At 38.4% G+C, this 15,898-nt stretch overlaps 1 protein-coding gene across 1 annotated transcript; it reads right to left on the bottom strand.

Annotated features, from left to right (window-relative positions):
• LOC102182494 (T-cell surface glycoprotein CD1b-3) lies at window positions 8,861-12,528 on the bottom strand. Its single transcript, XM_018046594.1, has 6 exons — window positions 12,443-12,528; window positions 11,948-12,214; window positions 11,004-11,282; window positions 10,508-10,786; window positions 9,972-10,065; window positions 8,861-8,920 (listed from the first exon to the last, which is right to left on the bottom strand). The coding sequence occupies exons 1-6, from the start codon at window positions 12,501-12,503 to the stop codon at window positions 8,899-8,901; spliced, it is 1,002 nt and encodes a 333-aa protein (XP_017902083.1). The 5' UTR covers window positions 12,504-12,528; the 3' UTR covers window positions 8,861-8,898.

Here is a 15,898-nt window from a genome sequence, read left to right as displayed (position 1 = left end):
CCTCTTCACTTTCTGCCATAAGTGTGGTGTCATCTGCATATCTGAGGTGATTGGTATTTCTCCCAGCAATCTTGATTTCAGCTTGTGTTTCTTCCAGTCCAGCATTTCTCATGATGTACTCTGCATAGAAGTTAAATAAGCAGGGTGACAATATACAGCCTTGACGTACTCCTTTTCCTATTTGGAACCAGTCTGTCATTCCATGTCCAGTTCTAACTGTTGCTTCCTGATCTGCATACAGATTTCTCAAGAGGCAGGTCAGGTGGTCTGGTATTCCCATCTCTTTCAGAATTTTCCACAGTTTATTGTGATCCACACAGTCAAAGGCTTTAGTATACTGTATTGGCATTTTTCTTTCTCACTTGCTTCACTCTGTATAGTAGGCTCCAGGTTCATCTATCTCATTAGAACAGATTCAAATGTATTCTTTTTAATGGCTGGGTAATACTCCATTGTGTATATGTACCACAGCTTTCTTATCCATTTGTCTGCTGATGGACATCTAGGTTGCTTCCATGTTCTGGCTGTTATAAACAGTGCTGCAATGAACACTGGGGTATACGTGTCTCTTTCAAGTCTGGTTTCCTCAGTGTGTATGCCCAGCAGTGGGATTGCTGGGTCATAAGGTAGTTCTATTTCCAGTTTTTTAAGGAATCTCCACACTGTTTTCCATAGTGGCTGTACTAGTTTGCATTCCCACCAAAAGTGTAAGAGGGTTCCCTTTTCTCCACACCCTCTCCAGCATTTATTGCTTGTAGACTTTTGGATTGGCATGAAATGGTACCTCATTGTAGTTTTGATTTGCATTTCTCTGATAATGAGTAATGTTGAGCATCTTTTCATGTGTTTGTTAGCCATCTGTATGTTTTCTTTGGAGAAATGTCTATTTAGTTTTTATCTATATCCCTATGGCTTTCTGTGATTCAAATGTGTCTAGCCCACATATCACTCAGACCTTCTCTTCATGTCTGATTCTTGGTTCAGCCCAGGCTGCAACCCCTGACACACTTGACTGCTCACTGCAGTGCTTCATTTAGGGAGTCTGGAGGATCCATCTCCTCAACACAATACCCTACTCCATCCACACCACCCAGTCCATGATAGCTCATATTCTATGGCTAAGAGGACTGTTTCCTAATTCTTTGAACTATTTTGAAATACAGCAGAAGGTGAATTGGCCACTGTGTAGGCTGGTTTCTCCTTAGCCCGAGTACCTTTTCTCTGAGCATCTCCAGCCAGGGTAGTTGATACTTCTTAGGTTCATGAAGGCTTTCAATGAGAAATATTTGAAGAGAAGATTTAATACTAGAATTCATCTTTTATATTTTTTATTCCTGTTAAATCAACATCTTGTCCATGTATTTCTAATTTAAATTTTTATTTCACTGCTCATACTCCAGGAAATTTATTTTTAGTTGTTCTTAGTTTATATCATAGAGTGTAGACCCTCAAAGCAAGTGCTATTTCTTGTGGCAAGTGCTTGTGTAGACCTTCTTACCAGTTAATATACTTTATGAACTTTGGCTACTTATTTTGTTTTTTTGTTGTTTTGTTTTTTTTTTTTTTTTGGACTTTGTATCCAAGATATCACACTGCATTTAATTATCATGTCTCTTTAGTCTTCCCCAATCTGTGACAGCTTCTCCAACTTCCCTTGTTTTCGAGTCCTGAACGATTTTGAAGAGCACTGGACACATATTTTGTAGAATTTTCCCACTTTGGATTGTCTGATATTTTCTCATGATTAGTTTGGGGTTGCAAGTTTGAGGCAAGAATACAACAGATGTGACAATCCCTTCTCATCACACCATATTGGGGCACATGATAGTAGCATGATTTATGACTGGCAGTGATAATCCAGATCACTCAACTAATGCTGTTTCTGCCAGGTTTTGCCACCCAGGTTACTACTTTACCTCTTACACTCTATGAACTGGAAATGAGAAACTAAGTTCAGCCCACATTTAAGGCAGAGAATCAAATTCCACATCCTAGAAGGGGAGTTCCTACACAGATAGTCTGAGATTTTTCTGTAAGGAAGACTTACCTTTTCCCACCTTTTTAATTTATTTATTGCATATCCTATTTGTGTGGGATCATGTTTGTTTAATTTATGCTTTTAATTTTACTAAGATTTTTAGGACCTCCTGTCACCTCTTCTAACCACATCATTTACTACTCACTAACTTTTCCTTGTAAATCGGCTCTCCAAGTTGAGGCCACTTAAAACATTATCAGAAAGGATACATGTCCCCCAGTGTTCATTGCAGCACTGTTTACAATTGCCAAGACATGGAAGCAACCTAACTGTCCATTGACAAAGATATATTATGAAAACATTAGCCAAAAGGAAACTGGCATGTTTATACTAAGATATGACAAAGTAGCCTTAGAGAAAAGGAAGCATTATAAGGTATAAAGTAGGAAATGCATAACAAAATTAGCTATAACATTTCAAACATTTACGCATCTAGGAAATACATCTTCAAAATTATAAAGCAAAACCTGATTTTTAAAAACATTTTTTAAGTATAAGAATGATGGTGAGTTCTTTTAATGTTCTTGTAAGTAAAATAGAAAAAGCAAATCTACAAGTACGTATAAGTTTTGAATAACACAATTAATAAATAAGATAATTGATATATTTATTTTTTTAATTTACCAACAGAAAAATATGTATGCTTTTTATGTACATATGAAACATTTATTCAGATGAATGGGTCAAAAATGAGGTATATCTAAACAGTGAAATATTATTCAGGCTTTATGAAGAAGGAAATTTGCAACAGCATGAATAAACCTAGAAGGCATTATGTTTAGTGAAAGAAACTAGTCACAGAAGGACAATTACTGTATGATTCCACTTATATGAAATATCTAAACTAGCCAAATCCATAGAAGCAGGGAATAAAATGGTAGTTGCCAGGGACAGAAGAGGGAGAAAAGGGAAATTGACTTCTAATGGTATATAAATTTTCTGTTACTCAAGATCGCTAAGTTCTAGGGATCCACTGTATAATAACTATAGCTAACAGTATAGTGTTGTGCATTTTAAAATATGCTAAGAGGATAGATCTCACGTTAAGTGTTCTTACCAAACAAAAACAAACACAAGGGAACACAGGAAACTTTTGAAACTGAAGGATTTATTTAGTAGCCTGGTTGTGATGATGATATCATGGATGCAGGCATGTGTCCAAACTCATTAAGATATCCACTTTAAATTTTTAATATATCAGCTATACCTTAATAAAGCTAAATGTATGACATGTTTTCTTTTTTCCATGAAGCAATGGGAATAAATTTCAAGTGTTTAAAATCATGCAAAATGTTTTCTGACAAGTGGAATTAAACTAAAAAATCAATGATGAAAAATATAACCAAAAATTCTTCCATGTGTGGAAATTCAGAAATACAAATTCTAAATAACTAGTGTGTCCAAGTGGTCATTAGAAAATGTATTGAAATGATAAAGACAATATGGTATATCACACTTTCTAATATTTCTAATAAGTAGCAAAAGCCATGCTTAAAGCAAATTATTAGCCTTAAAAGCATATATAAGAAAATAATGGCTGCAAATTAACATCTACATCAAGAAATTAGTAATAGAATTCAATGTTATGATTAGTAATAAAAAGCATATATGGATGGTATTGGTCCCCATTTCTGGCCAGAGTTCCTAGAAACCTTGGAATTTCCTAAATGTTGAGAATAATCAAGTCATATTTTGTTAGTTAATGAAGTAATTTTGGAAAGCCCCTAGAATGCCTAAAGATGAAGGGAGTTGTCAGTGGAAAAAACCATGCAATTGGAGGGTTGGAACTTTCAGTCTCACACCTTGACATATGGGGAGAGAAGGACTAGTGATTGAATTCATCCTGATAGCAAATGATTTGATTAATTTTGCCTATGTAGCTTCCATAAAAACCCAAAAGAATGATGTTTGGGGTTTCCCTGGTGACTCAGCTAGTAAAGAATTTGCCTGCAAGGCGGGAGACCTGGGTTTCCTCCCTTGGTTGGGAAGATCCCCTGGAGGAAAGCATGGCAACCCACTTCTGCATTCTTGCCTGGAGAATCCCCATGGACAGAGGAGCCTGGCAGGCTATGGTTCAGGGGGTTGCAATAAGGTCGGACATGACTGAGTAACTAAGCACAGCACATGGTGTTTGGAGAGCTGTCAGTTTGGTAAAAATGCTGAAATACAGGAGAATAGCTTGCTTGAAAGGGCATGGAAGCTCCACAACCTAAACCCATATCTTTCCCTATGTATCTTCCATTTTGCTGTTACTGTTCTTTTGTAATATGTAATCTAATAAGTAAATGTTTCTCTGAATTCTGTGAGCCACTCTAGGAAATTAATCAAATTTAAGAAATCTAAGAATGGAAACATATTAATAGACATTAACATGACAAAAAGATATCATGCACAAGCCAATAGTAAATTAGAAATTTGAACAACTTGGAAAATTTTTTTTTGATTTATTTTATTGCAGTATGTTAAAATCTGTGGTATAGCAAAGTGATTCAGTTATATATTTAATTATATATTTATATATACATTCTTTTTTATATTCTTTTCCTTCATGTTTATCACAGGATACTGAATACAGTTCCCTGTGCTATTGGCATTATTGTTTATTCATTCTATATTTTAGTGTGCATACAATAATCCCAAAGTCCCAATCCATTCCTCCCCCATCCCACACCCCCTTGGAAAGTACAAGTTTGTCCTCTATGCCTGTGAATATGTTTCTGTTTCATAGATAGGTTCATTTGTGTCATATTTGAGATTCCATATATAAAAGTGATATCATATATTTGTCTCTCTTTCTGAATTACTTAATTTAGTAGGATAATTCCCTAGGTCCATCCATGTTGCTGCAAATGGCATTATTTCATTGTTTTTTATGACTAAATAGTATTCCATTGTATATATGTACCATATGTGTGCTATGGGGTTGCACAGAGTCGGACACGACTGAAGCGACTTAGCAGCAGCAGCAGCAACCCTTTGTAACCCCATGAACTATAGCCTGCCTGTCTCCTCTGTGCATGGAATTCTCCAGCAAGAATACTGGAATGAGTTGCCATGCTCTCCTCCAAGAGTTATTCCCAGTCCAGGGACTGAATCCACATCTCCTGTGTCTCCTTCACTGTAGGCAGATTCTTTACCTGGGAAGTCCATGGCAACTCTATTTTAGTTGTTTTGAGGAACCTCCATACTGTTTTAAATAGTGACTGTGCCAATTTATATTCCCAGCAAAAATGTATGAGGGTTTGCTTTTCCCTACACTCTCCTTCTCCAGCATTTGTTATTTGTGTTTTTGTTGTTCTTGTTGTTGTTTTTATGAGAGCAATTCCAACTAGTGTGAAGTGGTACCTCATTGCAGTTTTGACTTGCATTTCTCTAATTATTGGCAATTTTCAGCATCTTTCTGTATGCTTCTTGGCCATCTGTATGTACACAGCCTTCTAAAACATAACATACCAAACTTGACACAAAAAAGAAATAGACAACTTGAAAAAATAGTTTTATTTTTTAAAATTATTTGTGAAACTTAAAACTCTTCTTCCAAAATTTTTTTTTAAATATGAAAAATAAAACAAAAAATAAAAACTTTCCTGGAAGATAGAAACATAGGAAAGATGTCTCAATTTATGAGGCAAAAAACTCTCAATGAAATAATTCTTGAGAAAATTATAAGAATTTTTAAAAACTAAACATTGTAAATAAAATATTAGCAAACTGAATCCACATAATATATTACAAACAAAATAAGTTTTAGAAACACAATTTTGTTTTGCCATTTAAGAATCAATAAGTGTGATTCATGGCTTTAAAAGTAAAAGAAAGATATAGACAATTTGTTATCTCAAGAAATGCAGAATAAGGCCCTAGCCATTCATAATATAATAACAAAAAACATTTAGCAACTTTGAAAGAAAGTATTCTTAATCTGATAAAAAGTATACATGAAATATTATAGAAATTATTATAACTAATATTACCTCTTGAGTAATTCTTATCCAAGTAGAAAAGATGAGAATGCCAGCTGTCAGTTCTATTCATCAGTGTATTGACATTCATAATGAATACAATTGGGCAAGAAAATTCAATCAAAGATAGCAGGAGGATTGAAAGAAGCAATAGGAATTTTCTTATTTAAAGTTGTCATAAAAGTATGCACAGAAAATCCAAAAGGATCCACAGATAAAATATTAAACTTAATAAGTCAATTTAACACAGATACTGGCAAGAAAGGCAGGATTTTTTAAATATTTCAGTATATTAAGAAAAAACATCACATGAACACATGCACATGCCTATATACTCTCATACAAAGCCCTCATATTTTAAGACTTAAGACCTATTTCTGAAAGTCACTCATCCAGAGATCATAGTTAAACTCATGAGTAAATTAACATTTTCCAAGGTCACGTTTTTAGAGGAAAGTCATAAGTTCAAGAAGCCACCTCTGAGGAAGGCTAACATGGGGAAAGGAGGAGAATGAGAAGAGGAAAGAAAACAGAGGAAAGGTGTAAAAAGGATATGACAGTTGTTGCAAAACACCAGAAAGCAGAATAACATAAGAACTTTTAAGCAAGTAAAACTCTAACTTAGTTGTTTTACAAAGAAAAATAAAACTCCTTGTGCTCATTAACTAAAATATCCAGAGGTAGCTCAGTCTACTGATCTGCTCCTTGATTCTGTCATTATTCTGTTATATTTGAGAACCTCATTCCTGGGCCAGCTTTACCCATGAAACAAAATTCTATATCAACTTTGAGGAAAAGAGAGTTCCTCCTTTTTCAAACACCAAATATAACTATAGACTTCCATGAGGTCAGATCAGCAATTATTCCAACCAAGTATTGCAGGAGGAGGTGAAATGCTGTTCATTATCTCAGATCTTGGTTCTCATCTGGGGTCAATTTTACCCCCTAGGGACATGTCAAAATATCTGAAAATATATTTGGTTATTATAACTGGGAAGGTGCTATTGGCATCTAGTGAATAGAGGTCAATGATACTGCTAAAAATCCTACAGTCCAATGAACAAGCTTCTATATCAAAGAATTATTCAGCCCAAAGTGTCAGAAGTTTAGGGCTTGTGAAATCTTTAGACAAGAGGTTCTTAAGCTTAAGAGTACATCCAAATAACCTAAAAAACATATTAGGAAACATAATTCTCGTCCCCATCCAGGATTTTCTGTTTCAGTAGGTTTAGAGAATGAGAGCCTGAAAATTTCTTCTTCTAACAAGCTCACAGGCACTACTGCTGCAGCTGATTCATAGTCCACACTCCAAGAAACACACTGATGAGGGCCCTGGCCTTAGCAGAGGGTGCAGTGAAGCATACAACAGCATACCTATCCTGTAAGAGTGGCTGGAGTTGGAGTTTAATGCATCCTGGAGAAACAACCAGCTATGCTAATAGAGAGGAGGAAAAAATATGTTTTTAGTCATTCCCTAACCTGCCCGAATCCTAAAGTCCACATCATCCTAAGATATTCAGGTGGCAGAACTGCTTCCAGCACCCCGGCTTCTCCAAAACTTCTGCTTTCTCTAACCTCTTTTCCCAAGTCCTACAAAAGATATACTCATATTCTATACCATCTGCTTTTTTAATTAAAATGAGTTTGGAGTTTTTAAAATGGAGTATCAGGACTTTCCTGGTAGTCCACCAGTTAAGGCTCCATGCTTCCAGTGCAGGGGGCACATGTTACATCCCTGGTAAAGGAATTATGATCCTCCATGCCAGATGGTATGGCCAAAAAGAAAAAAGAAGGAGTTTCTATAAAACTATGAAATTGGCAAAAAAATGAAAATGTAAAGAAAAGTCAGAGATAAAATTGACATGATAAAACAAAGATTCCAAAGTCCTTGAGAACAAGGAAAGTCCTCTTCACTCATTTGCTTGAATATTTAACAACCCACCTGCATGATTACCCCTTCCACATCCTGCCTGTCATTCATTCTCACTGAATAATGATGCACAAGATATTTCTCTGGTGAATTTTTATAGGCAAACTATAGTTACAGTATGGGCACACATAGTTTTCTTCAGAAGTGTTCAGGGTAGAAATAAGGAGAGTATGATATATTTTCGTAAGAGGAAAATTCAGAATATTAACTAAAGAGGAAAAAAAGGAGAAGATTTTGAAAGAAAAAAAAAAGACTGTTAATGTGGCAAGCAAATCAGATTATTTTACTAAACAAACACATACATAAGAGATCTTGCCTAGGATTCACTTAGAGCAAGCCTTGCAAAGAACTTTCTTTCAAAGAACTCATAAGAAGGAAAAGAAAACATAAAGAACTGCAATGTTCTGGGTAAAGAGGAAAGTAGATCTCTGCATGACATCAGTCAAGGGATGGCTACTTCTACTGTAGGACCAAGGAAGGCTCCCTGGAGGAAGAAGGAGCTCAGCTTCTCCAAGATAAAAAATCATCCAAGCAGATACAACGAAATTAAGTTAAAATGCTGGTCATCTCTGCAAATACAATTATCTTGACATAATTACAGTTAGCTCATTTTGACAAATGATATTTCAGTAGAAGGAGTGAAAAAAAATGTTATAAAATAAGAAGCCAAAGGAATGTCACAATTTAGTCCTGCACATCATTTCATTTAGTCTGAGATACATTCTTTCTCACACTTCATACCTGAAATCTGTGTGGATTCTACTAGTGATATTGTCTTATAATGTACACTTTATCATTTTTCCACCAGTATATAAATTATGATTTATCTAAAGCTTATCAGAACACTAATTTGATCAAATATGATGGTTATTTGATGAAATATAGTGAAATTGACTCCTGGGCTGTCAACCTGAGTTTCTGGGCTCCTGGGTAATTGCTCCAAATGGGAAAGGAGACATGGTCAGGGATCACAAGACAGTCTGATATGACCTGTTAAGAATACAAGCAGTCAGACAGTAAAGGACAAATTATGACATTGCTTACATGTGGAATTTTAAAAATGATACAAATAAACTTACCTACAAAGTAGAAATAGAGTTACAGTTTTATACAACAATCTTATGGTTACTAGGGGAGAGAGAATGAAGGATAAATTGGGAGATTGGAATTGACATATATGCACAAATATATATAAAAGAGATAATTAACAGGGGACCTACTGTGTATCACAGGGAATTCTAGTCAATACTCTGTAATGATCTATGTGGGAATTTCTATTCCCACATATTCTATTCTAAAAAGAGTGGATATATGTATAACTGATTCATTTTGCTGTACACCAGAAAGTAACACAATATTTATAAAACTATATTCTGACCAAAAATAATTTTTAGTTAAATAAAAAAGAACAGAAGCAAACAAAATTACTCTACATAGATACTTGTATAGCTATGTTCATGGCAGCAGTATTCACACAGGCAAAAAGTAGAATCAACTCAAGCTTCCATTGGAGATAAATAGACAAAATTTGTTATACAGTCTTAAAAAGGAAAGAAACTCTAATATGTGTTGCTACATGAATGAATGATGAGGACACTGTGCTGCGTGGAATAAGGCAGTCACAAAAAGAAAAATAGTGATGATTCCACTTATAAGAATTACTTAAAGTAGTCAGATTTCTATAGACAGAAAGTAAAATGAAAGTTGCCAAAGGATGGAAGAGCAGTGAATGAGGAATGGGACTTAATGGGCATAGACATTTAGTTTTTCAAAATAAAAAGAGTTCTAGAGATTGGTTGCATGCAACGTGAATGTACTCAATCCTATTAAACTTTATGTTTAAAATGACTAATGTGGTAAGTTTTATGTCATGTATATTTTACCATAACTTTAAAAAAATAGATTTACATAAAAACGTGAGTTGGGCAGAAAGGGGAAAAGTCCTGATGGAAATGCTGAGACTAGAATGATGTAGTAGACTAAATGGAGGGAAAGAGTGAGAGAATGTACAGGAAGGAAAAGACTAAAACTAAAAACTCACCAGCGCCTCCAAAACCATAATGCAAGACATATCAAGAGGATCAAGGAGGGCACTATTATTGCCACGAATATCAAGCCAATGTACGTGGGGTGTCCTGGCAATATGGAGAGGACACAAGGATGTCACTTCAAACCCATTCACTAGTTTGTCTGACCTCCTTGCCCACCTGAGTGCCAGCACCACCATTACCTGCTTACGGACATTGTTGGTTCCCTTCCTCTTATTCCCAGATGTCATATAGTCACAGCCACCCTTAGTCTCTCCTTCTTGCCGCATCCCACCCAGTCTATAGTCCTTCATTCTTACCTATTCTATACCTTAGATCACAATTTTCATTCCTTCAGCACTGGAGTCCCAGAAATAAACCTCAACTTCTATCTCTCTCTTTGCCTCTCCCTTCCTATCTCTCCCTCTGTCTCTCTTTCTTCCCCTTCTCCCTCCATCTCTCCATATCTCACCCATCAAATCCCTCCCCTTCCCCAGGCCCTCTCTCTGTTCTTGAGGACCATCTTCTCACATCCCCCATTCCTTCTCACCCCAGTACAGGATGATATCCTGGTCTCCTAGACTGCTGTGCTTCACTCGACAACTCAGGCCAGCTGCCTCCCCAGCCTCCACATCCAGGGTTACTCGGAGATACCAAGTCCAATCAGCATTGAGTATGATGTTTCCTCGCTGAGTGCCAGGCTGCTCCTGCTCACCCCTCATCCACATCACCCGTACAGGTTTTGGGTAGAATCCTGAGACATGGCAGACCAGCAATAGGCGGCCAGGCCCAGGAGTGGGGCCACTGGACAGCCAGGCTTCAGGCTTCACTGGGGTAGGAAGGGGTAGAAAGAGTACCAAGTTATGTCTCTAATCTAGAGCATACAGAGTCAGAAACCCACAAGTGCAGACAGTGATCTCTTCCACTTCTTTGGAAACCAAATAATGTATTGATTAAACCCCTCTCTTCATAGGCACCTCCTACTCTTAAATTTAAAGGTGGTGGGAGGTGAAATAGGAAAGTCTTGGGGAGAAAACAGGATTAACCTTGCCTGTGCAGTTCCGCCTTCCCTGCATCGAGGACACCCAGGAGATATCGAGGGCAGGTTTTTGAGAGGAGCCTGTCTATGATAGCCAAGATGCCTTGGTACTGAGCAATGAAAACACAAAACCACTGTGCCTCGCTGCCTCCCTCTGGCTCAGGCACACATGAGTGATTCTCGATGCTCACGAAATCCAGTCCTTCAAAACCTGCTCTCAAGAAGCTTTGTATGGCCTTCCCAGAATGCAGCTCACAACCTGCTATGCCCTGAATCACAAATGGGTCTATAAAGAAAGAAAACAGAGACATGGTGATTTTAAAACACACAAGAAAGAAGGAGATGGAGAAAGGACATGGGACTTTGGATTTGGATGGAGAGAAAAGTCAAAGATATGAAATGATGACCCAAAACCCAGTTGCTGTACTCAGAGACTTTTCAGAAAGATGAGCATTCCAGAGAGGTATGCATGTTGTAAACGGTGGAGACGGGCTCTTGTAAGGAAGTTGGGTGGGCAAGAGGGGAGAAGAGGAGCAATGCGTGATGGAGTCAGGAGTGCAGCACTCCAGGGTGAAGGGGAGAGTTACACTGAGAGAAGAGATCAGGCAACAGTTGCTTGAGCAATGGATTGGAGAAGTCACACTTTAGTTCACTCAGGCACAAGGTAGGAAAAGGAGCTTTTTCCTTAGGATCTAAGAGAAGCAAGCTATGCACAAACCAACCAGGAGGTGGCTACAAAAGAGGAATTTCCTCTATCACAGAAGAGTGCAAGAAACAGGAAGAATCTGGGATACTTGGTGGAGGTACGGAGTCAGAGTGGGAGAATACTCTGGACGGGGTATATGCACGCACTTGGGTAAAAAGGGAAGGAGAGGACATGATCAGAGGAAGTCTGAACCAAGAAAGAGAAAAGTCATTGTGAATCTCCCCAGTTCAGAGGACTGTACTCACATTCAAACTGGAATTCACTTACAATATCCTGCACTCCCCGAGTGAACTCAATGAAGTAAACTCGGAATAGTTCCTCCAGCTCAGCCACCTCCTCATCACTGAAGTTGCCCTTCGACCAGGGCTTCAAAAATATGGCAGTGCCTGAGTCACTGTCCCAGCCATGAATCTGCAAATCGTCCAACCAGCCTGAGCCTTGATTTTGAGTCCAGGTGCTGTTGGCAAAGGTTGAAATCTGGATGAGATGGAAGGAGGTTGGCCCCTGTAATGCTGTGGCAGTGGAATGATAGGAAGAGTGAGGAGGAAGAGAGAATTAGGATGGAAAAGAACCCAGAGTCTGAATAACAACATAGAGGTTTAAACATTCCTGGCTCCAGCCCCAACCTCCAGAATGGGGGAGAGGGCGGGAGACAGGAGAGCCCAGACCCTTATTGCTGATGCAGCATGTTTTTGTCCAGAGCCCCTCACCTGGGCTGGGAATATGAGAGTTACTCTTACCATCCTCATTGTCACCACCTGGGACGATAACTGCTAGCAATAGAAGCGGCAGAAGCAGCATTTCAATGGGAAGTAGAGCTTCTGACTCTCAGAATTGGCATTTGATCTCTAATTCAGCAAACTTTTTTTCTCACTACCCTTATAATAACTTCCTCTCTCTTCCAACTGACAAATCTCTGACCTACATTGCACATCACAGAAAAACTTTCCTCCCACTCATTTTGTCTCCCAGCCTGCCTCTCATTTCCACTCTAGTCCTTCACTTGTAGATTTTATTTTCATATCTCTGACTTTCAGCTGTTCTCCTTGAACTCAGCTTTTTTCATATTTACTACCTTGGAAAAGCTTCCATGTGATGTTGAAAAGTTATTTCACCTCCCCAACCCTTTATTTCCACATCTGTGAAATAAGAGAGTAATATTAAACAATTGCTCAGCTTCCACTCTGTTTTAATCTAGAAGAGTTACATTGGTTTATTCATCCAATTTAACTGCCCTCCCAACAGTCCATCTCCTCTGGCACTTTGTCATTATCTCCTGCAAATGTCTAAATGATCCCTCTTTCTTATCACATCTCTCTTGCCTCATCTAACCTTGCATTCTCCTTTGTGTGTTAGAGTGTGTGTGTGTGTGTCTGTGTCTGTGTGAATGTGTATATGTTTGTGTGTCAACAATTATTTACATGCAGGAAACTCATTTAAAACATTTCTTTTTGCTAGGAATCAAATTCCAGAGTTAAATTTAATACATACTGCAGTTTATAATCTAAGCAAAATTGTCTTATACCATAGTAATTTTTGAGATCAAAATTATATTTACTATTAAACCTAGCAGGACACTGTGATATTCTCTTAGGCACAGAAGCTTTTCTGTCTCTTGTTCCTTGATTATGGGAAATAGGTTTCATGTCACCTCCTTTCTGTTTCCTGACTTTCAACAGGTAGATTCAAACAGTTACTAATGAGGGAAAGTAACAGATGCTTGTTCCTTGAAAGAAAGAGTATAATAAACCTAGACAGCATATTAAAAAGCAAAGACATCACTTTGCCAACAAAGGTCCCTGTAGTCAAAGCTATGATCTTTCCAGTAGTCATGTACAGATATGAGCTGGACCATAAAGAAGGCTGAGTGCTGAAGAATTTCTGGTTTTGAATTGTGGTGCTGGAGGAGACTCTTGAGAATCCCTCAGACCGCAAAGAGATCAAACCAGGTGGTTATAAAGGAAATCAACCTTTAATATACATTGAAAGGACTGATGCTGAAACTAGAGCTTTGGCCATCTGATATGAAGATCCAACACATTGGGAAAGACCCTGATGCTGAGAAATATTGAAAGCAAAAGGAGAAGGGGGCAACAGAGAATGAGATGGTTAGATAGCATCACTGACTCAGTGGTCATGGATTTGCACAAACTCTAAGAGATAGTGGAGGACAGAGGAGCCTGGCATGCTGAAGTCCATGAAGTCACAAAGAGTCAGACAAGACTTAGAAACTGAACAACAACATCAATTAGGGAAGGACGGAATGCAGAAAGAAGAAGCAATCAAGAAACATTAGAGCAGCCTTTGGAAGAGTTCCTCTTCAAAGAGGCTACAAAGCAATCTTGGAGTTCATCTTCAGAAAATAAGGCCATCACCACAGATGGAGGATGGTTACTCGAGTCTGAACACAAGATTCCAGGAACATTGTCCTGTTACCACACCCCCAAACAGGAAAGTCACACACCCTGCCATCCTCCCCCCAGATTTTGCCTATAAAATCTTTTCCCCCAAACCATCAAAGAGTTTGACTTTTTTGAGTACTAGCCACTGATTCTCTTTGCTTGGCCTTGTTTAAACCTTCCTCTGCTTCAAAGTCTTAGATTTGTCCTAATTTGCTTCAGGCACATGAACTTGCGTTTGGTAAAAATTTTGGCAAGCCATCCTGGACTTTGTGCCCATAAATCTCAATGGCCCCTCTTTCTTGTTTCATCCCTCTTGCCTCATCTCTCTAACCTCACATTATCCATTCTTGTGTGAGTGTGTGTGTATTAGTGTGTGTATGTGTGCGTTGATAATCATGTTCATGCAGATATTTAAAGCACTGCTCTATCTGGCCCAAATCTCAGAATTAAATGTGATAAATATCACAGTTTGTAATATGAGCAAGATTGTCATAAACCGTAGGAATTTTTTATTTTGAAAATTACATTTTCTACTGAAACTGAGCAGGACATTGATACCCTCCTGGGCACAAAAGCTTTTCGGTCCCCTGTCCCTTATTTGTAGGAAATAGACTTCATTCAGCCTCTTTTACCTTCCTGAGTTCCAAAAAGCAGACCAAACAGTTGCTAATCAGGGAAAGGATTGAACGTAGAAAAAAAGAAGAGGCAATCAAGAAACAATAGGGCAGCCTTGGGGAAGGGTCCTGGTTCCTCCTCAAAGAATGGACATAACAAAATCTTTGAGTTCTTCCACAGGAAATAAGGCTACCAACTTAAATGGAGGATGGCAACTTCAGACTGAGCCTAAGAGTCTGAAACATCACCTTGTTACCTCATCACTAAGCAGAAAAAAGTCACATCCTCCAGCCCTCTCCCAAAATTTTGCTTATAAAAACTTTTTCCAAAACTATCATGGAGTTTTGGATTTCTGAGCATGAGCCACCTGCTCTCCTTGCTTGGCCTTGCAAAAACCTTGCTCTGCTCCAGAGTCTATTTCAGTTTGTTTGGCCTCACTATGCCTCAGGCACCTGGACTTATGTGCAGTAACATTTTTGGCGAGACAGCCAGGAGTCTGTGCCCATGGCTGGTCAACCAGAAGTAACCCCTTCCCTGAGTCCCTAGCAGATGTTGAGGCTCACTTTGCTCAGAAAACTGGAAGGGACTCTCTATGATAGGTATCAGTCATCCCACAACAAAGGCTGTTTGGATTCAAGAAACATTTGAAACTACAGTCCACTTTCAGTGCCACTTGAGGTTAAGTTGCTCCAGCTAGCACTGGGAAATCCCTCTACTCCATCTGGGCTATTTCCCTAACAGGAACTGAGCCACTCAGGTCTCCCTGAGAGCCACTCTGGGTATTTTCTTTTTCAAGAACTGGGCCAATCTATTTGAGGTCTCCATCTGGGTGTGAAAGTAGACTCCTGAGACTACGTGTCCTCTGATTTTCTGTCTGTATGACAGTAGCTTATTTGTTACCACGTTTGCTGTTTGTGTGTGTGTGTGTGTGTGTATCAGTATTTGCACTGGCCAGTTGAGATGAGTTTGTTTAGTAACAGAGCTCTCTATTGCATTGGGCTTCACGTGTGCCAAAGCATTGGTTGGGATTTTGCCTTTTGGACTAGCCTTGGTCATTCATTCATTCAGCTTTGTCTCTGATGGGGCATTCATTGGGAATATCCCTTTCAAGGACTAGAGAACTGCAACTCTCAGAGACATTTCTGCATTGCTTTGATTTGTTATTTGGCTGTGAATAAT

The sequence above is a fragment of the Capra hircus genome, chromosome 3 (assembly GCF_001704415.2).
Source record: "Capra hircus breed San Clemente chromosome 3, ASM170441v1, whole genome shotgun sequence".
In the NCBI taxonomy this organism is placed as follows: domain Eukaryota; kingdom Metazoa; phylum Chordata; class Mammalia; order Artiodactyla; family Bovidae; genus Capra; species Capra hircus.
Note: the sequence above shows the minus strand (reverse complement) of the source record. Positions and strands in the feature narration are given on the sequence as shown.